General features: G+C 38.2%; 2 protein-coding genes across 5 annotated transcripts in view; one reads left to right on the top strand and one right to left on the bottom strand.

The window, feature by feature from the left end:
- Positions 1–13304, bottom strand: part of LOC117411541 (tumor necrosis factor receptor superfamily member 21-like) — a 32037-nt gene extending 18733 nt beyond the window's left edge. Inside the window, exons 1-4 of one of the 3 annotated variants that reach the window (XM_034019178.3) lie at positions 12864–13304; positions 8754–8819; positions 7693–8326; positions 4685–5197 (exon numbers count right to left, since the gene is read on the bottom strand). In XM_034019178.3, the coding sequence (XP_033875069.1) occupies positions 4685–5197; positions 7693–8326; positions 8754–8819; positions 12864–12890 (1240 nt within the window). In that variant the 5' untranslated portion in view covers positions 12891–13304. Of the gene's footprint in view, positions 1–4684; positions 5198–7692; positions 8327–8753; positions 8820–10325; positions 10370–12863 lie in introns of those variants that run through there. The other 2 variants (XM_034019180.3, XM_059025781.1) reach the window with 2 other exon arrangements.
- A 13182-nt stretch (positions 13305–26486) lies between these two features.
- Positions 26487–26898, top strand: part of LOC117411583 (CD2-associated protein-like) — a 68876-nt gene continuing 68464 nt past the window's right edge. Inside the window, exon 1 of one of the 2 annotated variants that reach the window (XM_059025780.1) lies at positions 26487–26670. Coding sequence is in view for 1 of the 2 variants with exons in the window: in XM_034019236.3 (XP_033875127.1) it covers positions 26881–26884 (4 nt within the window). In the remaining variant the exon portion in view is untranslated. Of the gene's footprint in view, positions 26885–26898 lie in introns of both variants that reach the window. The other variant, XM_034019236.3, reaches the window with a different exon arrangement.

Raw genomic sequence — 26898 nt, 5'->3', positions numbered from 1 at the left:
TATAAAAAACATAAATTCAGGTGTACTGCTGCCTTCACCCAGAAAGTTGATGTTGTACCAGTTTTTACAATGCAGTGGTACGTAGTGATTTATTCAGTGTGAAGCGGCTCATTAGTATGCAAGCCATGGTATAAGCTATATATACGCACGGTCATGTGATGCTGTTTAACAAATTAGAGGTTTTTATTTTTCCAAGCGGTGTTTATATACGCGCAAAAGAAACTTAACACTCAGATCTAATGGATTTAATCAAATATTTTAAACATAGATATCAAACAAAATCACAAAAAATGTTATCAAAAATACAGATCAAAGAATCATGATAAGTTTTCAGTATGAAACGTGACACACTGTTAAAATGAAAACAATACAAAGTTAGTATCGGGTATGACCTCCCTGAGCATTAACACAATCCTGACAGCGCTGACACATAGACCTGATCATCCCCTGGATAGACTGCTGTGGGATGTTCTGCTGCTGTTCCTGTGCAGCTGCAGCCATCTGGTGAAGGTTGGCTGGTCATGGTTGTCTCCTGTGGATGGCACTGGCGATTTGGCCCCACAGATGTTCAATTGGACACAGGTCAGGAGAAAACGCTGGCCACGGCAAGACCTCGACATTGTTTTCTTGAAGTCGTGCAATTGTAACCCTAGCACTGTGTGGTCTTGCATTGTCCTGCTGGAAAATAAACACTTCCAGATTGGCTTGCAGGAATGGAAAAACTGTTTCCTCAAGGACTTCGTCAATGTATCGCTGAGCAGCAAGGTTGCCCTCAATCTAAACCAAAGGCATTCTTGTGTTAAAGGAGATTCCTCCCCACATTATCACGCTTCCACCGTGCTACCGGTTGGCTTGAACAAATCAACAGTCAGCATAACACTCAAGATGACATCTCCACACACGTTGTCTTCCGTCGAATGACCTTGAATATTTCCTGACTATCCCAATACTTCTGGTAATATAGTATACAATATACACACAGGTATATATTCCTCTGGAGACCCCTTCCATGCCATCCCTTTAATGAGATCATCAATTCTGGTTGGAAGAAACAAGGCTGACATTGCCAAGGGCTCAATGTCTGCCAACATTTGCTCCTAATAACGAGCAGTCAGCAGTAAGTTACAAAGGGCAAATGTCTTGTGAAAAACCCATAAATTATACTAGGAACTAGTATACAATAGACTTTGATCATATAAATGTCTCTTTGTCCTCAAACCCTGTAGTAGCGGTCCATGTAGGAGCTCTTATGTAACCCCCCCCCCCCCCCCCACCCAAAAAAAAAACCAATACAACAGGATCATTATAGGCCCTGTCTGTCCATCTACTATAGATTAGAATAAAATATGGGATCATATCAAGAGTACATTTTGATATTAATGAAACTGTTCATTGATGTTGTTAAAAACACTGCCATAGTCTGCAGCACATGACACCTGTTAGCACAAGATTAGATACAGGAAATCAGCACAGCACACAGAGTTTCTATTCATTTTCTTGTTTAGATGTTTTGGAGAGGATAGATGTTGGGGGAATGAAACTGGTATTTACAGATTTTTATAATTAACTGTTTGTTTAAAACACCTCAAAAAACCACCCGCTATATAGATCTATGAGCACCATCATTTACAAGCACACATTGGCCGTAAGCAAATCAATAATCATTTAATAATCAAAATGTGGTGAGTTTGTAAAAAATTAACTAATCAAAATTTGCTATGTGCCAAGGATTTTCCGTGACACATTTATAGGCTTGCTAGCTTCACCCATCTCTTCCTCTAGTTCCTTGTGCATGGCAGTTTGAATCCCCCTTTTAATACACAGTAATCCTTAGTTTGAAACCAGTTGCAACAGGTCTGGGTTGTTGCAAAGCAGGCTTTGTATGAAATGACTGCAGCACAAGGGAAACCCCTAATCCGTGACTCACTGGAACAGCTCCCAGAGCTGTGCTGTAATGTTTCTTTATAGGCAGAGTAATTTACTTTTTTTGTTTGAGTACTCGGGTTACACTACAAAATAAATTAAAACCAGTACTAAGTATTTAAAGCTAAAGTCCCTTGTATTGAAGGGGCCATTGTGAAAAATACAGTACAGTACAGTTGATTTTCTGATGTCACCACACACAAGAATAAATGTGCTCTACCGGAATTAGGAGTCCAAAATGAGAAACGTATGGAAAATATCAAAGAATCTCAGTCAAGTCAGGTATTTAGCAAACCTCTATTCCCTAAAAAAGTACATGCGTCCCACCTCTCGGGTGGGCATTACATTCTCATATCACACACTACCCCATGCATTATTCTCTGTATCTCTGCCATTGCAAGGACACTGTGTAAATGCAACAACTGAAAGATACTGTAAAGCTTTTCAAAGCTGGAATGTGAATATGACAACCACCTTACTATTAATCTGTAAGTAGAAGCCTTTTTACAACTCAGCAATTAAACTGATCTTAAAGGGTACATAGGACCTTTTTATTTATTGTGTTACATGTTCCCATGTGTTGCTACAACTGTTTACGTAAGGTGTGTGTATTGTTTTAATTTTTTTTATTTTTTTACATTTTGACCACTTTTTTAAACTTTTAAATTGCATTCCCTGCCTCAAGATGGCTTCCCATGTACCTGCATAGACCTCTCAGAACTACATTTCCCATCATCCTCCTACTCACTGGTAAATCCATCTCAGTTACATATGTGAGTAGGAGGATGATGGGAAATGTAGTTCTGAGAGGCCCATGCAAGTACATGGGAAGCCATCTTGAGGCAGGGAATGCAATTTAAAAGTTTAAAAAAGTGGCCAAAATGTTAAAAAAAAAAAAAAATTAAAACAATACACACACCTTACGTAAACAGTTGTAGCAACACATGGGAACACGTAACACAATCAAATAAAAAGGTCCTTATGCACCCTTTAATGATGCCCTTTATCTTAGTCTTACAAAAACAGATCACCATAAGAAACTGGTAATGTATTGCGGTGCCGCAAAGAGAAATTGCTATTGTGGTATAGTGACTCGTGGCATTTTATTGTAAAGGATAAAAATGCACAAAAGTGCTAAACTTTCAGTATTGTCTCTGGGTGAGTGCTGTTTCTGCCACTGGCCAGCCTTGACCGTCTGTCACATTATCACAGTAGTTCAGTCTTTTGCAAGACATGCAAAACTACACACACCAATGTACAAACTGCTTTTTTTTTTTTTTTTTGCACAAATTAGCAATAAATCTATAACTGTACCCAAGACGTTGACAATGTGTGAATGCAAATATTACAATTTTATATCTTTTGCCATGTTAAATTCGATATAGTACAAACATTTAAAAAAAAAAAAAACTCTCCAACTATGTGAACAAAAGACAAATCATACTCCATGGTGCAGCACAGGACAGTGTCCCTCACCCAGGGAAACAAAATCACAAGCCAACCTACTATTGTATGTGGTGACTTCAGTGTATTGTAGCATTGCATCTGCCAGGTACAATATGTCCTTGATTATTCAATACGTTTCCTGTATATACTTTTAAAATCTAGATTTCTTGCCACTCCTTTTTCTGAACAGAACAAAAGACTAGCAGGAAGTAAGAACTGAACTGCTCCTAGTCAAACTCATAAATCCCTTCAAAACTGGGGCCGGTAGATTTTAATTCCTCAAGCATTGGGTCTCTTTGATTCTGTTAAATAGTAGGTCACCATGACTGACTGTAAATTAATTTAATTACACCTTTGCTAATCACAACACACAGACAGTAACCACAGAACTGGAATAATCTGGTTTAAACTGCATACTGTTGACACTCTCATAACCGGATATCTGAAACAGAAATCAGGAGCTTACCCCTGGAGCACTTTCGTTTCACTGTAACCCAGTAACTTCAGCCTGCGGCACTCTCCAGAGCAAATAATGAGCACACATTGTGTGGCCCCGTGATAAAGCTAAATACTTTAATTATCAATGTATCTTAATTAAGTATTTATAGTATATGTCCGCGGTACTCAATTCCGGCCCTCGACATTCCAAGCAGGTCCTAAATTAGTTGACTGAATATATATATATATATATTATATATATATAAAAAATTAAAATTGAGGTGCTATCCATAAGGTAATGAAATGTAGTATTTTGAATTCGAAATTAAATATGGAGTGGATCACTTTCTTTAATTATAAGATGACCATATAAAAAGAAGTTTCTGACGAGTGTGTGTGTATATATATAATAATTAGGGCTGTCAATTAATCAGTTAACTTTTGTGATTAACGCATACAATTTTTGGGAGATCACACGTTAATCACACTCCTGTCTTGTCCCTCTTAGCACACCGTAATTAATTTTCTGCAGCACCATTTTAGTGCAAGCCAGGATTGAATGTGTGTAGTCATCGTTCAAATATAAAATTAGTCATGGAACCGCATTACGTAGAAAAGCATTCAAACTGAAGGACTTGTGAATGGAAATATTTATTTATTTATTAACGGGCGATAGAAAGAGGGTTACATGTATCTTCTGTCAAAGTGAGTTCCAGTATCACAGAAGTGCATCTAGTCTGCTGTACCACCTGCGTGCTAAATATGCTTTCACTTCTCAAAATACACTCTAGTAGTTTTTCTGCTCCAGACAACAATAAATGAAACCATCAGTTTCAAAAGAGTACTCTTAGAATTTTTTTTTTTTTTTTTTACTAACCTTGTCCATTGGAATAGTATATCCACTTCTCTTTATTCTGAGTGGGGGTACTTGGCTTTTTCTGGATCGCATTTTCCACAATACTGCTTGGATCCTGTTTGGGCCCCTTCTTTAGCACCCTTGAGCTTTTCTTGACACTGCAGACCACAATCACCACCAGCATCAGCAGCAGGAAAAGGACTATCATCCAGGGCAGGTGCTCATTAATGTCAAAGTGCTTGTGCAAGCTCGGTCTTGGGGATCCCCTTCTTGTAGGTTTGAAGCCTGGGCTGTGCACCACACTGTCCTCCACTGTGTCCATTACAGGCTGCAGCTTGGTGATGGACAGGCGGCTGTGGTGCTCCTGGTGTTGGTTTTGGTGGCTTGGCGGTGGTTTTGTTCCTCTATAGTGCTCTGTGGCTGCAGACGTCCCACTGTTATTTGGTACGTTACCATTAGTTTTGTGAAGTGGTTTTGTGACCATGCTGATCCAAGTTGGTTTTATAGCACTGGCATGAGCACCCGATGTTAAATCTGAAATAGAAAAAAAAAAAATAATAATAATTTTTTTTTTTTTTTTTTTTGCAGTCCAATTATGGGAAGAAACTGGCATAGCCCTTCTTTAACACCCCATCTTTAATTAAAGACCTGGCCAGCTTGCAGGAATTATTTGTCAGGTTTCCACATCTAGGTAAGGCTTGTTTTTAGAGTATTTTGCTTGATTTGTTTTTAAATGTTTTTATTTGGTGATAGACAGAAATAGAGATAGCATACTGCTTTTTTATTAGAATTTTAAAATGTATGTACTACATGTTAGATTTCACAAACACAGTAAAAATATAAACACAGGTGTTTTGTCATTTTAAAAAATGTTGTGTTGCACATGCACTTTATATGAAATCCATTGTTTTGTATTTGCAGGTTACTATTGCTTTTTCCCTTTTTTTGTATTATTTTTCTTTCCATTGCCTTTGGTTTGAATTTACACAATATTAAGCCTTGTATTGTCTTCCAACAGTAGCATGTATGTTATGGTTTGTTTACTGAAGACAGCATACTAAACTCTCTCACCTTGACCTACAGTTGTACCCCTGATGCAACATACCTTTTTGAGAAAAAGCAGCTGATGACACCTCCTGGATTTTCTCTGTTAATTATGAACTTGTTTTCACCATTGTTGCAGTTGAAAGTGTGCCACAAATCGTGTGTTGAGCAGTATGAGCCCTGCACATTACTATACCGGACAAGGCAAAGAGGACGCATGCAATCACCTTCACACAAGGCCACCTGGAAGGGTTTTCTGTACTCAAAGGCTGTCTCTGAACTGTATGAGCTCTTCCTAAGCTGTCTGGTCTGTGTGACAATGCTTCTCAACAGGGAGGGATACCACAGCTCCACTGGAGGCTTGCTTAATTCAAGCACCAATATATTAATCCTAGTTTCACGGCATGCAGAATAGCTAATGGAAACTGACCATGCTTAGTTTAAACAGTATTTGAAAACGTTGCAAAGACCTGTGCTGACTGTACATGTAGTCTTTTCTTGTAACGGATATCCTTGCAAAGTTTCATCCGAACCCAGCAAGACGTTTCCATGACACTGTATAGCATTTTAAATGCCCATACAAGTTTAATCACCATTGGATGAGTGGTTCTCAATATATTGTTACATATTCCAACAAGCTCCAATTATCTGCCTTCTCTTGACCTAATTCTAAGCTACAATATTTCTGTATAGCCAGCTGGACTGTCTTCTCTCTCATCTACTCTCTCTCGGTACTATATGTCTAGTTGGCTGAACTTAACACCCTAGGCTATTTTATTGATATAAACATTGAATCTGTTTGAGTATTGCTATCATTTAAATGTACATTAGTTCTGTTTATTAAGTTCTGTTAAATGATAAGCTTTCTGAATGCACTATGCCTCCTTCCCTTAAACCAACCTATTCTCAGAATACTACCCAACATTATTAAAATTAAAAAAAAAAAAACATTGGGGCCGTCACTTCACCTATTCCTCTATCACAATTCTATGTATTCCATAGAAAGACATTCTAGACAATCAGATTCAACCCTGCTGCAAGCGTTTGCAGTTCCACCATGTGTATTGTGAACACACAAATCAAAATAAACTCTGTCATTAAACACACACCTCCCTTCATCTTCAGTTTTCCATGCAGTTGTTTTATACAAACACACAGTTGTTATCCTTAGGAAAGCTTTATATCGTTCCAGTTAGCCACTCAAAGTAGCATATTGGGCATGTTATTATGTGTATTTATTTTTCTTTCGACAGTGACCAGTGAATTATAAGTATAATTATAATGACAACTATGGCAGAATTGTTTGCTGAAATTGCAATTCTTTTTTACCCCCAATTACAATTACACATTTATTCTGCAGTAATTACAATTACCCTAAAAAGTAACATAAACAACTATATACATTAACATGTTTAATCTATTTATTCTAAATAACCAAGCAATAATCACAGTATAAAATACAGAAAAATACTACATAACTTTTTTTTTTTTTCAAATAAATGGGATCAGCGTTTAAACACAAGAATAATTATCAAATGACAAAGAAATGCATAATTGGACTATAATCAATCAATTATATAGTGGAATTACAATTGCAATGATAACTGGCCCCAGTTCTTGTGACCACCAATAGTGAATGCTGCGCAAGTTAAATAAAAATAAAAATAAAAAGTGCTAATGTAATGCAAAATACTGTAGCACTGTTTAAATCAGATATGTTTGACTTATTCTCCGGTTCGTTTTATTTTCCACAGAAATTCAGTTTATACAGCTGATGTTCTAACTTAAATGACAGTACCTGGAGTGATCTATGTATTGTTATCCAGAAGGACATCTACCAGCTACACGATACCGCATCAATTTATGTCAATAATCATTTTAGCAATCGTACAACATCATATAGCCTAGATAGTAATATTTTACCTCTAGTAAAAGTATTTAACGTTTTTTTTTTTTTTTTTTTTATAACCTCTTGTGCAACTTACCTTTTTTTTCAGAAAAGGCAACTGAAGAAACCTTGGGGATTTCCTCAGAAGAAAGTGCATATGAAGTACCACAGATATTGTCGGATTCTCTAGTTCCCAGTGTGATGACGACAAGACCCTGTGCAGAGCAGTTTGTATGGGTCCTGCACCTCAGTACACTGGAAGGTACATCAGAAAAAGTTCCCCGAGAGCACTGTCTACACTTGACATCTTCCAACTCGCTGCCCTTCTTCCTGACGCCCGAGCCTTTGGGGCACTCCGTGTGGTGTTTGCAGGTGTCTTGATCGATATAGAAGCCAGGTGGACAAGCACACGCACGGTCGTACAAGGCAGTGCAAGTTGTTTTCTCAATCATGGGTGCTTTGCAGGGTTTCCTGCATCGGTGACATCGTTCAATTCCATTTTCGTGTTTAGTGTAGGTCCCGTTCCGACATGGGCTGCACTCCCTCAAGTTGGTTTCTGTGCAGTGCCTGGAAATGTGGGTCCCAGCAGGGCACTTGTCACATGTCAGCTCCTCCCCAGTCGTCTTGTCTGTGTGACGATATGTTCCAGCAGGGAGGGACACTACAACTTCATTGGAGGCTTGCTCAAGCTGAGCGGAAATGCCACCAATAAACACAAAGAAAAGCTGAAACTAAAACACACACATAGTTGTCAAATGTTAGGCAGTTACATCCTCAAATGCAACTGTTTGGTAGTACATTTACTGTTAAACTGAATGTGTATACAATAAAACTTATATAAATCTAAACACTTTACAAGACATTTTTAAAGCCAAAACCTACCAACTTTTTAAAAGCCGACTACACCCTTTGATAGGGTAGTGGTGGGCCATCCAATGCCAAAATGACCATTAGCGCATTGCACAGTACAAACCACAACAGTGGCCTAAAATCCTATTATTATGTCATAGCTGGCAAGTGACAGTGATGGACTGTGTAGCTGGCATGATAGCTGGCATATTTTAATTTATTGACACACTTGCTATCATTGCTTAAAGACCAAAGCCCAAACCAGGATTTAGACCACCACCAAATGAACCATATATTATATACATATACTTTTGATGATGGCGAGTCTTTATGGCTCAGGTACATTTTCCCAATTAGCCATGGTCTGAAACAATACTGAAAAGCAAGAAGAAAAAAAAACTGATTTATTAAAAACCTAAAATCTCAATAAAGTCTGCATTAGCATTTATATCATGAATATATCTATAATTAGGTCTAATCTTCTTTAAAATAACCTTCACTATAAATATTTTCTGTACCCCACCCTGTTAAAAAAGCAAACATTTGTTTAAATATAAACCCTAGTTTCAAATGGTCCATGAGTGGGCATTACAATAGTTTAGTTTAATTTTGTTTTACTGTATGTCCAGGAAACATGGGTAGTTTCTGAGATTAAAAACAAACTGCAGTACACTTTAACAATAGTCATTTGCTAACTCTCAGTTTTAAAACTTAGCTATGGTCATAGGCGTAATTTACACAGGGGACATGTCCCCCTCACTTTCATTATTTCAGATAGAATAATCTTTATGCATGCATCAGCTACAGAAACTGCCACTCCCCCCCCCCCCACCCCGAAACCAAAGTTACGCCACTGCTATAGTTCATTAACATAACACAGTGTACTGATCACAGTATCATGTAGTAATTGTAGGACAGTATCACACGTGTGAAAACTTTAACAATAAAGCCAAAACTGAAACGATTTAAATTTAAAACTGGTTAATAGACTAGCAAGCATTGCAAAATGAGCTTTTTTTTTATATACGGTGCAGAACTAATTTTCTTTAACATATTATTTAGAGACTTTGCAATACCGGCATGGTGGACAGTAGTATCTACACGTACTGATAATAACAATCCAAAGGAAATTTGCACCATTGTTACAGATTTTCTAACAAGTCTGGCATAAACAATTTTGGCTGATAATTAACCCTTGTAATTTTTTTTTTTTTTTTTTTTTTTTTTTTAATTAAAAAAAAAAAAAAAAAAACACTGCTGAATCTAAAAAATAAGTCATACACGTACCACAGTGAGGCGCAGTTTATGCTGCCTCAAGAGTTTCTGATCGCATCATAAATTCCAAATTTCCTAAATCCATTGATGGAAATGTCCGGGCTGTTTTTTTTTTTTTTAGGCAAATTGGCTTCATCACTCACTGCCATTCTCATATTCACTTTGACATCCGACACATTCTTTCCTTGTCCACCACCAGTCTGTCAGAGGGCAGAATCGCACACTGTGTGCCACTCTGATTGGAGAAAGTATTATTGGCGGTCCAATCCAAACCGCCAATAAAGCCAAAATAAATGCCACTCCAAAATGTCCCATTATACGGTATGTCAAAGAAAATATTAAAGAAAGGTTGGTGTTTCTTATGCATTTCACTTAAAACCTGCCATTAGGGCGTCCGGGTTTGTTCATTCCTGCCACTCGGACACACTACATGCCAATTCCTGGACTGTCCAGGTCAAACCCGGACAGGTGGCAACCCTACTTGAAGTTTTCAGATTTTATTTTTAATCAGGTGACATCGCTTTAAACAAATTGAGCTTATTCTATTTTATAATTAAACTCTGTTTAAAAAAAAGCTGTTCATTACAAAACAATCTTTGTTTTTACCTTCATATTGTTACAATCTCGGTTAACGCAGGCAGACACATCACACAGGGCGAGGCAATCTACACACAGGCAGAGGGAGGGCGCAAACCTGGGACCTCTCACACTAAAGCATAGCACCAATACCGTTGTACAAAAGAGCCGTATATCGGGCTCATGTCCCTGTGTGTGATTACGTCACCTACCAGCCCTGCTGCTGCCTTCCCCCCGTGCACGCTACACTCTCCCCTGCCAGGCTCAAGTCCGTCCCGGACTTGCTAACCAGGCTACAGTCCGACAAGTGCGTGCTGGGGTACCTGCGTCCACTTCCGACACCAATGTAGCGATCTCGGTTAACGCAGGAACACATCACACAGGGCGATGTAATTCACACACAGGCGGAGGGTTCGAACCCGGGACCTCTCGCACTAAAGCATAGCACTGATACCGCTGTACAAAAAGCCGACTCCTTTGCCAGGAGCGTATATCGTGCTCATGTCCCTGTGTGTGATTATGCCTTCCCTGTGCACACTACATTATCTTGCAATTCTGATCCCCTTAATTTTATTTCAAACAGAGCTGACAAATTACATGTATTGTTCATCCCGATCCTACTTTTAACTTGCATTTCATTTTTGTAGTCACCTAATTTAACAGTGTGCTTTTGTTATTTTCACCACTAGTTTCACAGAGATGTCCTGGCAGGTTTTTTTTTTTTAAAGCATAAAAATTAATACCTATTGTGGAGTGCACTGACAGCAAGTCTTCAGGCGCCAGCTCTGAGTATTTCGCCAAACATATGACATATCACTTTAGTTCTGATAGAAAATTTGGTCAGCAATATGTTAGAATCTAAAACATGCTACATTAAAACCTGGAGCAATACATCAATAGCTGCCATATTTCAATATGCCTTGAAGAATATTCAGGTCCGGATTAACGCAGGGGCTGTAGGGGCTGCAGCCCAGGACCTCCGATTTTGAGGGGCCCCAATATATATATATATATTGGAGGAGCAGGGACTGCCTGATCATATGACGACATGCGATCAAGTCACGTGCCACTTAGGTGTGCTGCGGCGCCAACGTGACGTAATTTAGAATCTGTAAATGTATGACAAAGCAGCGCCTAAGAAGTATGAGAGCGACGCTGAAAAGCAGAAACACAACAAGTACAACGTCATCGCGAGGATGAAATGTTAAACAAAACACCAACGCTGACACGCTATTGTAATACAATACCAACAAATGTATGTGAAGGGACCAGTACTTCGGAAAATACACTGGAGAGAAATCAACAGGAGGAAACGACCTAGGTTTATATGGATTACAGTGAGGCAATCTCCATGGAAAAATAAAAACAAGTCTCACCTTTTAATCACTTAATTTTGGTAGTAGTTTCGGGTTGTGTGTGTTTCCATGTAGTTTTTTTTTGTTTGTTTTTTACACTGATAAATTCTCGTTCCAAATGGCCTTGCGCGACTTACTGATATCGTACAGGTTTCTTAAACCGGGTTTCCATTAAGTTTTTTGGTTGTCTTAAAACGCAGCCTCCCTCAGCGTTATACAAGTAATAATAATAATAATAATAATAATAATAATAATAATATTTTTAAGAGATAAGGATAATACATTTCCAGATAACTTGGTTTTACGACAAAAGTGTCTGCACTTACCATTTTGTATTTGAAACTGCCAGTACTAACGTGGCCAATGCTCATTTTCAAAACTGGTGCTAATTCAAACATCGAATCAAGTCAAATATGGATCAGTTAAGACTGAATAATTTGATATTGATGTTAATCGAGCACAGTGGTAATAAAACATTAAAGGGAAGCAAATTAATATGCAAAGAGGGCCCCCCATTAAACTTAATCCGGCCCTGAGGATATTGTAAATATCCGGTTCACACACCATATAATTCAAGTGCACTTGCCAACTACATACATTGTGAACAAAAACGAACTTGGTCTTCGAAAAAATGTAAAATGACTAAATAAATAAATTAATTGGTCCCTTTGCTCGTAAAAGTGTGAACAGAAAGCACATTGATACATTGTTTCAAATTAAACGGACCCAGTGTGAATGCAGCCTAAATTCGTAGATGTTACATTCATTCATACCAGTTTAATGCTAAACATTGCTTTGTACCTTATATTCAGCAAATGAAATGTGACATAAAAAAAAATCTTTGGGTCATACATTTGTAAAACTCCTCAATATCAGAGGATGCATTAGCTAGAGACCATCTGTTAATTTGTATCGTCGGTTAACGTCGAATTTAATGAAGACAGGCGGTTTAACTGGTATTTTCAAAACATGGCATTCACACACAATTGTATATATATATATATATATATATATATATATATATATATATATATATATATATACACATACACACAAATAAACGGTAACCGTCTGCAATTCAACATTGGCCCTGTCGATGGTAAATGCAAAAAAAAAAAGGTTCTGTCTCTTTAAACCGTTCAAAAATACATCGGAAACCTGCAAAAAAAAAGGGACAAACAAAAGCATACAAGGACGTCTGATAAATACTCACCGCGAGACTCATGAAAATTCTTGCCATTATTCTTGCCTTTTGAAACAAATAAAAGCACCCAAAATTAGCCCATTTCTACAATTGTGCTACTACCTTTCATTTGATGTGAGACGCATCGTTTTCCCCGCAACAACAGAGTACCCCCATTATTGAATTATATATTTTTAATACTGACATTTCTTCCAACGGCAGTTTTTCAAAGTCAATGTCGCAAAATGGACTGGCTTTAGATAGTAAGGAATGAGAGCTTGGTTTTGGTAGCCGGACGGTCTAATTCCCATAGCTATGCCTGATTAAAAAGTAAAATTTTGCTTGTGTATTTCTCCAGGATTCTAGATTGAGGACCAGATTCTCTCTCGCTCTGCAGCAAAGCATTGAGCATTCAACTGGGTGGATAGCCAGACACGTCACTGATAAAATTCAAAACAGTGACTACTGCCACTCAGTGGATACAGTACGAAGCTGGAGTCTGGAGTTTAGCTAAAGGGAGGGAGATCATTGAAAAAAGTGTGCACAACGTTTATTAAAAAGTAAATAGAAACGGTTCCATAACTAGACATAGTACGATAACACCTGACTGTACACATTACTTTTGTGTGTAGAGTCAAGTGTTATCTTACTATGTGTGTATATATATATATATATATATATATATATATATATATATATATATATATATATATATATATATATATATATATATATATATATATATATAAATGAAGCCTGTTAATAATAGATTTTCACTACAGCAAACCTTTCAGGGCTCAATATAACCTCCTCTCTGAATTTAGAACAATATTAATCAGATCTCATTGGAATAATACATGGGCAATCTTTAAGCAATTGTAACTAACAAAATAGTGCTAGGAAATTTTCCTGACCATGCATTTCAAAGTTTTGGAAGAAATGTAGCAAAGCTGTATTTTCAATTTAAAACATCTGTTTGCAAGACTTGCTGTCAGATTGTCTTGCACTTCACGAGTCATTTCCCCTATTGACAAACAGGCAGCTTTGTCCCTGAAGACATTGATGGGGGAAATTACCTGGGAAGTAAAGCAGTTTCTGGAAGGGGAGGCAAGGCAGACAAACTGAGAACTTTCTTTTGCCTAGTGTAGTGTAGTTATTTGCTATAACATGTTTAATTCAAAATGACATATTCAAAACCTATATTGTGAATGAAAGTGCATGACAGGAAATATTTATATTTATTTAATATTTATGCCTTTGAAGACTCATCTCCCTAGTTTATACAGATAGAAATGAGTACTCCTGCATGATCTGTGCTTTTTCGAGACCCTCAGGTTATAGCTAATCAGAAAGAAACCCTTTTGTGTATGGGTTTCTTAGTGGGCAAATAAGGGCCTGTGTTAACTGTACAATGAAAAAGGCTTTCATCATTTGTAAAATCAGGAAACTGCAATGCACATCTATTACCTTTTCATCCATGTATGGTGAGGTCGCCATGGAGATATGACATCTGAGGTCACACACCCCTTTCTAACTCATCCCAGGCATGCTCAGGTCATATAAGTCTACAGATGGATACATCAGCGGTGATTTTGGTATGTTTTCTCTGATGCTCTGTCTCAATGCTGATGGAGCCATATCTGAAGAAACTAGGCTTGCCCTGTCTTTTAGTTGTGGACAAGACTGTCCATTGCTGTACCTATTGGTTTCATTTGATCAGACAAACTTATTTATATACAATTGCTCGTGGATTGCCTCAGAAATAGTAAGTTACAGTAGGAAGTGGTACATTCTTTAACTGGTCATTAATTGTTATTTCCAGACAGCATATTAATTAATGAGAGTAGATACAAGAAAGAGTGATTGTGCAGTTCTAACTGGGAAAAAAAGTTAAAATGATACCGAACAGTCTGGCATCAAATTAACCACTTGTATTCACCTATGTGTAAAGTAATGTGTTTCACTCTATCAAATTATATATATATATATATATATATATATATATATATATATATATAATGCTTTCAAAATGCCTAATTCCAGTTATATTTGATGTTGCCAGGATACTGGAATCCTTGGGCCATCATTGTACACTGCAAACTATCTGTTAGTTCATGAAAGGGAATCATCATCAACATCACTGTGTTTATTTATTTAAAATTCAAAATATACAGATGCTTTTCTTTGTTAGACATGAGCATGAACAACCCTAAGTGTTTGAAAACAGAAAACGAATGCCAGAAACTATATATATATATATATATATATATATATTCCTGCAAAAGTTATACAAACTGTAACACTTAACTGGTGTTAGTACTATGAAAAAGTTTACCAAGACCAATACCCAATAACATCTTATAAAAAATGCACGTTTAGTTTGAACAAAATAAGAAAGTAATGCCACCAAGTGTTTACAGTATATTTATTAGCTCAGTCTATCAGGTGTCGTTGCCCTTAAAAAGCAGGTCACCGTCACATCATTGTTTTACTTGTAATTAAATAGATGTGACATCATTGTTAACTTTTGCTAAGAAAAATAAACTACTTCTGTAAGGTGTGTTAGGTGGGGGTGTGGGCAGAAGAACAACTAACAGACAGAATTTAAAAAGTAATTGAAATCCTTTGAGCTTGCCATGAGAATCCAAACTGCTGTGACTAAACAGGCCTCGTCCGGGGGTTTGCCACAGTGGCACGGCCATTGCATAAGCTTACAGAGGCCAAGCAGAGTTTTGTTTGGACGGAGGAGAGCGAGAAGGCCTTTGAGTCCTTAAAGCAAGCCCCCTGCACTACCACAATGTTAGCCTACCCTATCCCAGGCTGAACCTTCATCTTAGCGATGCCAGCGACCAGGGAGTGGGGGCAGTGCTCTCCCTGGAGGCCGAGAAGAGGGAGACAGTGGTGGCTTTCTCCAGTCAGACCCTCAATATTGCAATTACTGAGTTAAGAGTCGGGAACTCCTGGCTCTGGTGAATGTGATGGAGCATTTTCACCCCTATCTGTATGGGTAACCCTTTGTGGCAAGGACAGACCATGCCTCACTCCAGTAGCTGAGCTTTCGTAACCTGAAGGGCCAGATGGCTTGTCGGGTCCATGCCACCCAGGAGACAACAGTGCAGGAACCAGAAGAGTGGACGTGAGAGCAGCTGGCTGAACTGCAGAATGAAGATGAGGACATTGCACCCCTGCTGAGGTGGAAGCGAGCAGACCAACGGCCTACTTGGGAAGAGATTGGCCCACACGGAGTGCTGGTGAAGGCTGTACGGGCTCAATGGGACTGCCTGGAGATGAAGGAAGGTGTGTTATACCAAAAGTGGCAGACACCAGCAGGAGACCACACCATCTGGCAGTTGGCACCCACTGCCATCCAGTCCTCCACCTTGAGAGTTGCACACGACCTGCCCACAGCTGGCCAATTTGGCGTTACCAAGACTCTGCTCTGGATGTGGAGAGCTGGTGCCGTTGCTGTGACACCTGCATGGTGCAAAAAGGGCTTCAACACAGAGCGCAAGCCCAAATGCACCAGTATAATGTAGGTGAGCCCATGGAGAGGGTCGCCATCGATGTTCTGGCAACTGATTTATATTGATCACCATGGCAGTGGCAGAGGTTCTCGTGGGACAGTTCTCCCAATTTGGGGTCCTGAGTGAGCTCCATAGTGACCAAGGGCGAAATTTTTAGTCTGAGGTCTACCGGGGGGTCTGCAAGCTTCTGCGGATACAGAAGACGCGCACCACAGCACTGTATCCCCAGAGTGATGTCTTTGTTTGTGGAGCTGTCTTTGTTTGTGGAGCAGTGCCAGCATGACTGGGACACCCACCTCCCTCTCCTGCTCATGGCATATAGGACAGCGGTCCACCAGACCACAGGGTGCACCCCAGCTGCCATCATGTTCGACAGGGAGCTCAGGACCCCCACAGAGCTGCTTTATGGCCAACCACCTGGGGATGAAAATGACAATGCCTGTCCTTTTCCAGGAGCTTGTCTCTGTTCCTCTTTCTCCCAGGGCTACTGTGTTAGCCCCCTGTGACCCCCTCCCGGAGTGTACGCTGAACGCTGCTCCAGGGGAGGTGGCCAAAGAACCAGATATGCAGCTCCCAGCAGAGGAGTGGCACCACTCTCCAGTGGGGTAGACGCAACCATCGAGGGCTCCTTCTGCCCCGCACAGACCGAGTGTGTCTGGGGCACTAATTGTGTTGGAGACTGCCTATAGCACGTTATGGTGGTCTTGTTTGACAAGTGGGGGTCCCATGTTTTTTTTTTGCGGGTTTAATTTGGTGTTATGATAGGCGGTTGACTCTCGTGTGGACGAGATAAGGGTTTTTGCCAAATAACACCACCTGGCAAAGAGTAGCAGTCAATAAAAACATAAAGGCATGAACAAAAGTTTTAATGGTGGTGATGTCAGGTGTTCTTTTTCAATTTTCAGCCAAAACACCACATGACTATCCTGGTTCTGACCGTACTGTAAGTTCTGCATGTGACTTTTCATCTTGACATATCAATTTAAGAGTGTTAATTAGTGAGTTAGAGAAAAAGAATACACTGGATACATGTCTTGTTTAGTTAACTGATATAGATGCTTTGCACTAAGGGGTAGAACAGCAATTATCTTATTATTGCTTGAGTATTATAAAGTGTAGATTAGATGACGAATAAACAGACTCCAGTGTTGTTTTTTAAATAACATTACCACACACTGACCAGTACATACTGTACATCTTTTCTAAAGATTTGATCAACGCGTTTAGAGTAATACTAAGTTCAGGAGGGAAAAGGCTCAGGCGATGTGTAATGCTTTAGTGGAATTTTGAAGAATTGCTGGAAGCTTTTAATCAAAACTACCGGTACATTCTTTTTTTTAAACATAATCTTATTGTTAGCATCACTAATTAATCTATCCTAACCGCTTAACAGAAAACAGGCTTGTGTTCTTCAACTGATACCACGAAAATAAATCTTTAAGTAATCCCACGTCATGATTTTTAAACTTTGGGCTTGGATCACAAACACTGGTAAAAGGGAACGTGGATGAATAAGCCATATTTATCAGTTTAATGCCACCATAACTGTAATGTAGACGGAGGCATATTTAAAAGATCTGATCATTTATACACTAGTCATGGCAAAAGAAGTTAACCTCTTCAACATCAAAGGAGTTATTGAAAAAGTGAGGCTGCAAAGGGGGTATGGCTTCAGGCCTTCTGTACTGCATGTGCTAGTAAACAGCAAACAGTGGACCTGAACTTGTCATAAATTGCTGCAGACCAAGACATGATGTAGTAAAGAGAACCAGAATACGGGTCACTGTTATGTGACTCCAGATCTCTGCTTGTTTTTGGGCTGCTCAATAAAGCACTGGAGTAAATACAATCAGTGATCACCTTGCAAGCATTGGGGGGAAAAAAAAAGATTATTCTTTTTTTGTCCAATGCTGTTTTGTACCAGAGTTTTAAAACATAGTACAGAATGATAAAAGAGGGTCACATATACAGTACTTAAAGAAAACCAAATGTAACAGGACAACATGATTTGCCACATGTTTTGCATCAGACATGTTGACACTAGAGAATGTATTTAGAATAGTCTACCACAAGGTGGCACTTACATGTACTGTTTGAAAATAATCACCCCAGTTCACTAACGGACATTAGACTTAAATGCTTTATTTTTATAATGGTCTTCTATATATAATAGTGTACTTATATACATAGAACATGCAAAAACTGGGCATATTGCTGAAGTACATTTTTGAGAAAAACTCATACCATTGTAAGATTAATGATATGAGATTAATGATATGAAAATAATGTAATTGTATGTAAAAATAATGTGATATCTTGTAAATTAGCAATTTATATACACTAAAGACATGAAAGGAGTTAGAATGTGTATTGCACTGTTGCATTTTAAAGTATTGCAATTTTAAGGCCGTTCTGTCACTATTCAATTTCATTCTGTCTAATCTCGCCCTTTCTGTAGTACTGTACTTGACAACTGTAAATTCACATTATTATTAGGCTTTCAAGCTGGCTTGGGAAGCCTATTGTTATTGTTAAGATTTGTTTTGCTTTTTTTTTTCCTCCCAAAACTTTAAACTGCTCCTTTTCACATGCGGTGTAACCAATGAACATGGTTACCTTGGTAGGTATCATCCCGTGTAGATTACAGTTCAGATGCAAAATAAATTGCGCTCCTGCGTCAACCAAGATGCCGCCCTGATGCATTTTTTGGAATATGTCATCAGCAAACAAACCCACTTCAAGTCTGCGATAAATTTTACTATCAAAATGGCTGCCACCAAATTCACCAAAACGCACCCAAAACATCAAACTGCTTCTGTTTGCAAACCGTTTAACCAACTAACTCTGAACTTGGTAGGCATCATCCTGGGGACAATGAAATTCAAATATGGTAAAATGGTGTGCTTTTGTAAAACAAGATGGCTTCCAGACCTACATTTTCTTCTTAAATTTAAAACCATTTCAGTTGAAAAATGGTTTATTTGATTAACTCCAAAGTTGACAAGCATCATCACTGTGTCAATACAATTGACTTTTTCAAAAATGGTGTTTGTGTGTAAACCAATATGGCCATTTGACGCATTTCTTTAAAAACCTTTCAAAATCTTCGAATGTAAAACTAGCTTATAAACCCTTACAAAGTGCAGATAGGTTAATGGTTACTATGGAACATAGATAGAAAATCATATATGCAAAAATCACCTTGCCTGTGACCTTTGACCTCTCTAATGTAAAACTATTATATAACTCCTTACAGTGCACATAGGGTTATGGTTACTATACAACACATTTAGGAACCCATATATACTCTATTAAAAATTACCTTGATTGTGGCCTCTCCTTAAGGTTAAATGTAAAATTACCTTATAACTCCTTACAGTGTGTAGATAGGGTAATTGTTCTATGGTGTTTAAAGTTATAAAGCATCATGAGATAATGAATTAATGCAGTATTTTGAATTCAAACTGCTCCATAAAACTGATCTGTTGCTGACACTTCTGCTGCAATGCTACAGCTTGCCAAAATTTCCAACTGGTACTGAGCTTGGAAGCCGTAAAACTGCCTGGCAGTTCTAGTTATGATTATTATTGTGGGGGACAAATTGTTGTGCACCCATTACTTACCTGAACATTAGATAAATCCTACACTTTGCTGCTGATTTAGACAGCTTCTTCCCTTGTTAAAAAATATCATGATAATCATTATACACTTTACAGGCTGAGCCAGAGTCTGTAACTAATGGACAGACCATAGGCGATGACCTCATTGTGTTTGAGTGTTTGTGATATGGGAAGGTGATGTGATGTCTTTTTGAGGTCACCTGTGTATGTTTCCAGGACGGAAAGAAACAGTTTGCCTATCTGAAATTCCCGTCTGTAATGATGTTAAGGGTGCGTCCCACAATGGGAGAATGTAAAAAAAAAAAACGTAGCTGCTGATCGAGTATTGTTCACCTGCTACAGCTCTCACTTCGGTAAAGAAATACTTCTTTCAGTTTTGGGAAACATGGATGCTGGAGTTAGCAAACTAATTGAAATGTAATTGGGGGAAGTCCTACATTTTTTGTTGTTGAAGGAAAAAAGGCTACCATTGCAAATTTGTAAAATTCTAAATGGTTGGCACAATGATATAGGTTGGTGATGAGGCTTAGTTGCTGGGACTTTGTTTTACCCACTGGTTGTACAGTCGGCGCCGCCTAATCAGTATACCGATAATCGGGATGTCTGCTTAAATGGGATACTCTGGGAGATGATTCTTCCCAATGCTATTTACGTTGTTTAATTGGGATAGTTTTTTCAAATGATGAACAGAGATCGCTTTTCAGAGCGAGTATGTTCCAGAATTGCGCTTTGATGCGCATATTCAATCTGTCTGCAAAAATTCATTTTTTCATCTTAGAAATATTGCTTGTGTTCATCCATACTTGGACACAGCTGCAGCAGAATCCTTAATCCATGCTTTTGTTACATCGCGGTTGGATTACTGTAATGGTCTTTTTGCCGGGCTTCCATTGATTCAAAACTCTGTGGCTAGAATCATGACACGTACAAGGATGCGACATCACATAACCCCCGTTCTGTTAGGTCTCCATTGATTCCATGTAACTCAAAGAATAGAGTACAAGGTAATTCTGCTTACTTATAAGGCTCTGCATGGTCTGACACCTTCCTATTTTTCTGAACTTATACAGCGTTATGTCCCAAATCGAGCACTGTGCTCTGTTGATGCCTACCTACTTTGTGTACCTTCTTTTCGGACAGTTGCTTTTGGTGCCCGCTCCTTTCGATGTCTCGCTCCAAAACTTTGGAACTCTCTTCCCAGAGACATCAGGAGTGTTCCCACAATCTCTTTGTTTAAAATTAGACTGAAAACTTTTTTGTTCAACCAGGCTTATAATTTGATATTTTCTTGTTTTTAAGTAGATTTTGTGAAGCGCCTTAAGACATTGTATTATGTATATGGTGCTCTATAAAATATATATATATATATATATATCTATGATTGATTGATTGATTAATTGATTACCCTGTGACTTCTCAGGCTACTGTTGCAAAGAAAGTTGGCGTGTCAACATCGCAGGTGCCTCGCCTTGTGATAAGATGTGATTTCATCCTTTTTCATTTCATGTAGAAATAAAAAACAGTGATTAATTTTGTTTAGGAATAAAAAAAAATGACTAATATTTGAAATTAAGTATTTAACATTTAATCATAATGTGATGTGATTTTATTGTTTTTCTTTTTATTTAGAAATAAAACAAGTGTGATAAATGTCATCTCAAATGCTCTCGTTTGATTGGGACAGCCACTCGTTCAGGATATTTTTACTTCTCCCGAAGCGTGTTGATAAAGCGGCGCTGACTGTACTGTAATAACTGCATGGCTTTAGAACGTCAGCAATCAATCAGAATGCATAACATTTCCAAACCATTTTATAGTTGCTAATAATGTAGTTTCAGAACTAATAGCAGACGTCTAAGAAGATTTGTCTTTAGGGACGGTGTACAATGCTTAAACGTAAACGCAATGAACAGCCTCTTAAAAAAAATTATCTCATCCATGAAGCACAAAGCCTACACAAAAAGAGCTAAGTGTATAATGGTATTTGAAGATTAATTTATCCGACTTTTTACATATCCGCCCTTACTCTGGTCCCACCGCAGTCGGAGATAAGAGAACCCAGGGAGTGGGTGTACAGACAGAAGAGGAGGGATCCTAGTACCGATCCTTAGGGAACTCATGTCGAGAGAGGACGAGGTGAAGAGAGGGAGCCACACCAGGAGACCTGGAAGGAGTGGTTGGAGAGGTAGGAGGAGAACCTAGCAAGAGCAGTGCCCGGGATTCCCAAGTCAGACAGAGAAGAGGAGAATGGAGTGATCGACCGTGTCGAAGGCAGCCGAGAAGTCAAGAAGATCAAGAAAATCAAGTAAAATAAGTACTTTAAATAAAGCAAAAGGAATTAAAAAAGAAAGGCAAAATGTATTATTATTTATGTATTTATTTGCATTTTTGTAGTGTTTTTTATACAGTAATATCTTAAAGCACTCAAACCACACACGTGTAAAACATATTACACATCTACCACAATCATACCATTTTAAATACAGGATATGTTTTATTATCCTGTTATTTAAATAACATTTAAATAACAGGATAAAAAAAATACACACACACACATACATACATACACATACATAGATATACTTACATACACATATCCATACATAATAATAATAAGAATAATATAAAATGTACATTCAAATCCACTAAGACAAGAAGGCCATTAGCATTAGTATACTCACCACAACTGGTTTGGGCATAACACATTGCAAACTCGCCTCCTAATTGCTTGCCTCCTTGGGAATGCTCTACCAACTGGATCGAGGTGTTGAAGAGACTGACGAATGTGCCAACGTTGGACGAGGAAGCCACAAGCTCTTAGACTGCCAATAACATAAGTTTGCCCCACATCAGGTGTTTGAGTCAGGACCTCAGAGACAATAGTATCTAACCCATCATTGGAAACCGCAGAAAATTGCTGTGGTTGGATACCAGTTCTTTGTCTTTGTCACACTTGAACAAAAATTATTGTATTTCTTGCTCTTATTGTATTACTTGTATTGTAACACTTGAATGTATTTGTATTTGCTTGCGATTGTAAGTCGCCCTGGATAAGGGCGTCTGCTAAGAAATAAATAATAATAAATAATAATGACGATAAAGTGTTCTGCTAATTCCAAAACACCTGGCTTTGCTTTGCCAACTCTGTCCTAAACTCTAAAGACACACAATAATGTATCTGTTCTTCTGATAAGTCAAATCTTTGTCTTCCACGTCCTCCAGCTCAACATGAAGAACACAAGAACTTTGGTTGGAAAGATTTTGAGCTGTCAAAGACAGGTAATTATTAAGGTACTGCAATATTTAACTGTATATAATTTCCAATGCTGTAAGTAGCTCTTGCATTCCACAAGCACTGTGTTCAGAGCACATATACAACCTGGCACTAACGATACGTAAATGATCCTCCAGGTTCCTGTTATGCTGTTCGAGGATGAAGTCATTGGTAAATACATACTGACGTATTGTCTCCAGGCACTGTCTCACTTCAAGAAAATATTCAATGATATCCTCATTGCTGGATTGAAGTAAAGGATTAGCAGTAAACACAAAAACACAAATAATAAATTAGGAATGAAACTTCATATTTGAAAAGAAAAGAACTCGTCAAGAAAAACACACACACGTGTAATCTTCAAAATGGCGAATGTACAGCAAGCAATTTTCTAAAATGTGGGTGGAGAGTACAACTCACTTGACTGATGAACGATCTCAGTATAGTGTATGCGTCTCAGGATATAGTGTATGCGTTACAGTATACAGTATGCTTAATTTCAGTGTGTGATGTATGAATTTCAGCAAATATTGTTTTTTTTACAGCTACCCATTTATACAGTTGGGTTTTTACTGGAATAAAACTAGGTAAAGTACCTTGCTCAAGGGTACAACAGCAGTGTCCCCCACCTGGGATTGAACCCACGACCCTCCGGGCAAGAGTCCAGAGCCCTAACCACTACTCCACACTGCTATACAAATAATAATTGCACATACAGGTGCTGGACGCGAGTGAGAGGTTAGGGTAGCTGCAGTATCCACGTACGTGTTGGAGGGGGGAGGGGGGAGGGGGGGAGGGGGGGAGGGGGAAGCTTAATAAAATATAAATTATATAATTTACTTTAAAATTATTTGAGTTGTCTCTATCGGCAGATGGAATGCTATGAAAAACATTTAAAGCTAAGTAGCTTTCTGCGCAAGGCAGTGATGAATACAGGAACGAAAAATAGTGTGTGTGTGTGTGTGTGTGTGTTTTTAACCTGCAAAACTAGATATCGGAAACCTAATCATTCATTGCGTTAATACGCAATAATACGGGGGCAGCTTATTCTAGCAGTTCGACTCTTCAGTACATGTTAGTTCTTCAAAAAGGTGAATAATTGTGCTCCTGTTAAATCGATACCTCGAATCACATCAACAGAGTAACACAGAGCAAGTCGCTGCTCCGATCTGCAGGGTCTTCTCACTCTTCTGGGAGGATCATGTTCCAAGATATTTCACTCCTCTATACAGTCCACACAAACACAACAAGCCTGCAGGATTTTCTTAGAGCAACGAATAAGCTATTATTATTATTATTATTATTATTATTATTATTATTATTATTATTATTATTATTATTATTATTATTATTTATTTATTTCTTAGCAGACGCCCTTATCCAGGGCGACTTACAATTGTTACAAGATATCACATTATTTTTACATACAATTGCCCAAGCTACAAACGTGATTTATGTTTTCCAAACAGTAAGTAGCCTATCCTGTTCAAAAGCTATAATTTAATGTATGTGTTACAATTTTAAAATAAATAAATAAATAATCTTTAAATTACGTAATTAGCTTCGCCTCGACTCGCTCGAGTCACTTTTTGATATAATATGTTTCAATGAGATCGGACCAGGAGCGGGCGCGTCCAGATTTCTCCAAGAGTAATTTTTGAAGCGCCGCGTCACTGACGCGTGTGCTCTCGACCAATAGCAGTCAACATCTGCGTTACATCACTGGACAGTAGAAAATGGAGGAAAAGCCCGCCCCTTAATCACAAGCAGAATCAGAGCGGAAGAATGTTTAGGTTGCTAAGCATAACTAAAAATATGTTCAAAGCACACGCATCCTACATACGGAAAATACCACTCGATTACTGTTTGTTTATAACGTACTGGTGTGTCCCAGACCGATTTCATTCTCCGCCTGGTCTGAGGCACTTGTTAATTATGATGCCGGTAAGTGTGTCAGTTAACGGCACAATACAGATTTATGAATCAGACGAATAATATGCTAATGAGAAAATTGGTCTCTAACAGGCTACATTATATGTTTATATATAATATGCAAAACAGCTTGATCTTCTAGTGGTAAAGATGCAACTGATAAAGTAGCGTTGTACATCCTGTGCTGTACTTGTAATGTGATCACACAGTACCACTAAGTTAGGGTGATACTGATAGGCCACTGTATTACAGAAAAATCAAAAGACCACATTTGTACACAGTATATAAGAACATAAAAGATCTGAACAAGAGATCATCAAAAAAATAATAATTTAAAAGGAGCAAACAGATGGCAATAGTAATAACCGTCAAAAAAGTTGTTAATAAACCGTGCCAGCTTTTGAGGTGCATTTTGTTCCCCACCACTTAAAAGCAGGTACAACCTTTAGTCTTCAGATTTGATCATTAGTCAAGTGGCTGCTCATAACACCATTTGTTGTTGTTGATTTTGGTAATAATGGCTTCTATGCTAGGTGGTATAGCAGACACAGATGTTCTTAAAATAATGTAAGGAAATGCAACAAGAATACAAAAGACATAAAAAAAAAGTAATCGGACAGCTAAAAAAAAAAAGAATTCTAGCTACTTACTCTAATTTAAGAGACAGCAAGCCTTTATTGTCAGTCCGGTTTGTTTACATCTGCCAACATTAGTTTTTACAGTAAGGCACAAGCTTCGTCCTCCTTCAATCATGCTCCAGACTATTATGCAGAAGTAAAAGACACCCTCAAGCTTTGTTATGATGGCTTAGGAAGCAAAACTGATATTATAAAAGGGAGTTAGCCCCCCCCCCCCCCCGTTTTTAAACATGGTCTTAACTACCTTTCTAAACATAGTATGTACATCAAATAAATACATCTTTATTATTATTATTATTATTATTATTATTATTATTATTTAATTTAACAAGTACCCTTATCCATCTGATTCCAACCCGACCACGAACAAACGTAAGATTAGGTCATTCTAACTCTCCGAGTCACTTAGAAAAATAAATAAATAAATAAATAAATAAATAAGTTCATACGGCAGACTGTATCACCTTCTTTCTCAAAACAATAGAACTGTTACAAGACTGACTAATTAAATAACTTTAAGTTTGACACATCGAAATAACTATTTCCCGTTATTACAGTACTGTTATTATTGTTGGCTAATTTTGCAATTCATACAGCAGCAAGAGCTGTGACGTATGTTAACCTGGCAACAGAAAAATGTCCTGCTTCTTCCCCTGCCGCCGCTCTGTATGTGAGGCAGAAGCTGGCTTTGCTTGTAAATGAGAGCCTCCCACTCTCCCTCCTGCGGGAACATCAAGCTACATTCCAGGCTGCCAATCTCGCGGGATTCTCCTTCCAAAATCTCGCGGAGTTTTCTGCTGTTTGTTGTATGCGTGTGGCAGTAAGAAAGCTGGCAAGTCAATGATGAAGGTGGGGATGTAGATGTAGCTTCCATTGTAAATTTACACAAAACATACCTCGTTTAAATCGTTTACTGCAGGTCGAAGAACAAATGGGTTTCCATTGTAAGAAATAACCAGTCTCGCAAAATAAATAAATAAAAACAAAAATATCAAAACCCCCACAAAAAGCAGAAATACTGGAATTACACACATCTGAAGGGTCCTGCTTTCAAAGAGTATGGGTAAGTTTTCTTGC

This window comes from Acipenser ruthenus, chromosome 6 (genome assembly GCF_902713425.1).
Source record: "Acipenser ruthenus chromosome 6, fAciRut3.2 maternal haplotype, whole genome shotgun sequence".
Classification (NCBI taxonomy): Eukaryota; Metazoa; Chordata; class Actinopteri; order Acipenseriformes; family Acipenseridae; genus Acipenser; species Acipenser ruthenus.
Note: the sequence above shows the minus strand (reverse complement) of the source record. Positions and strands in the feature narration are given on the sequence as shown.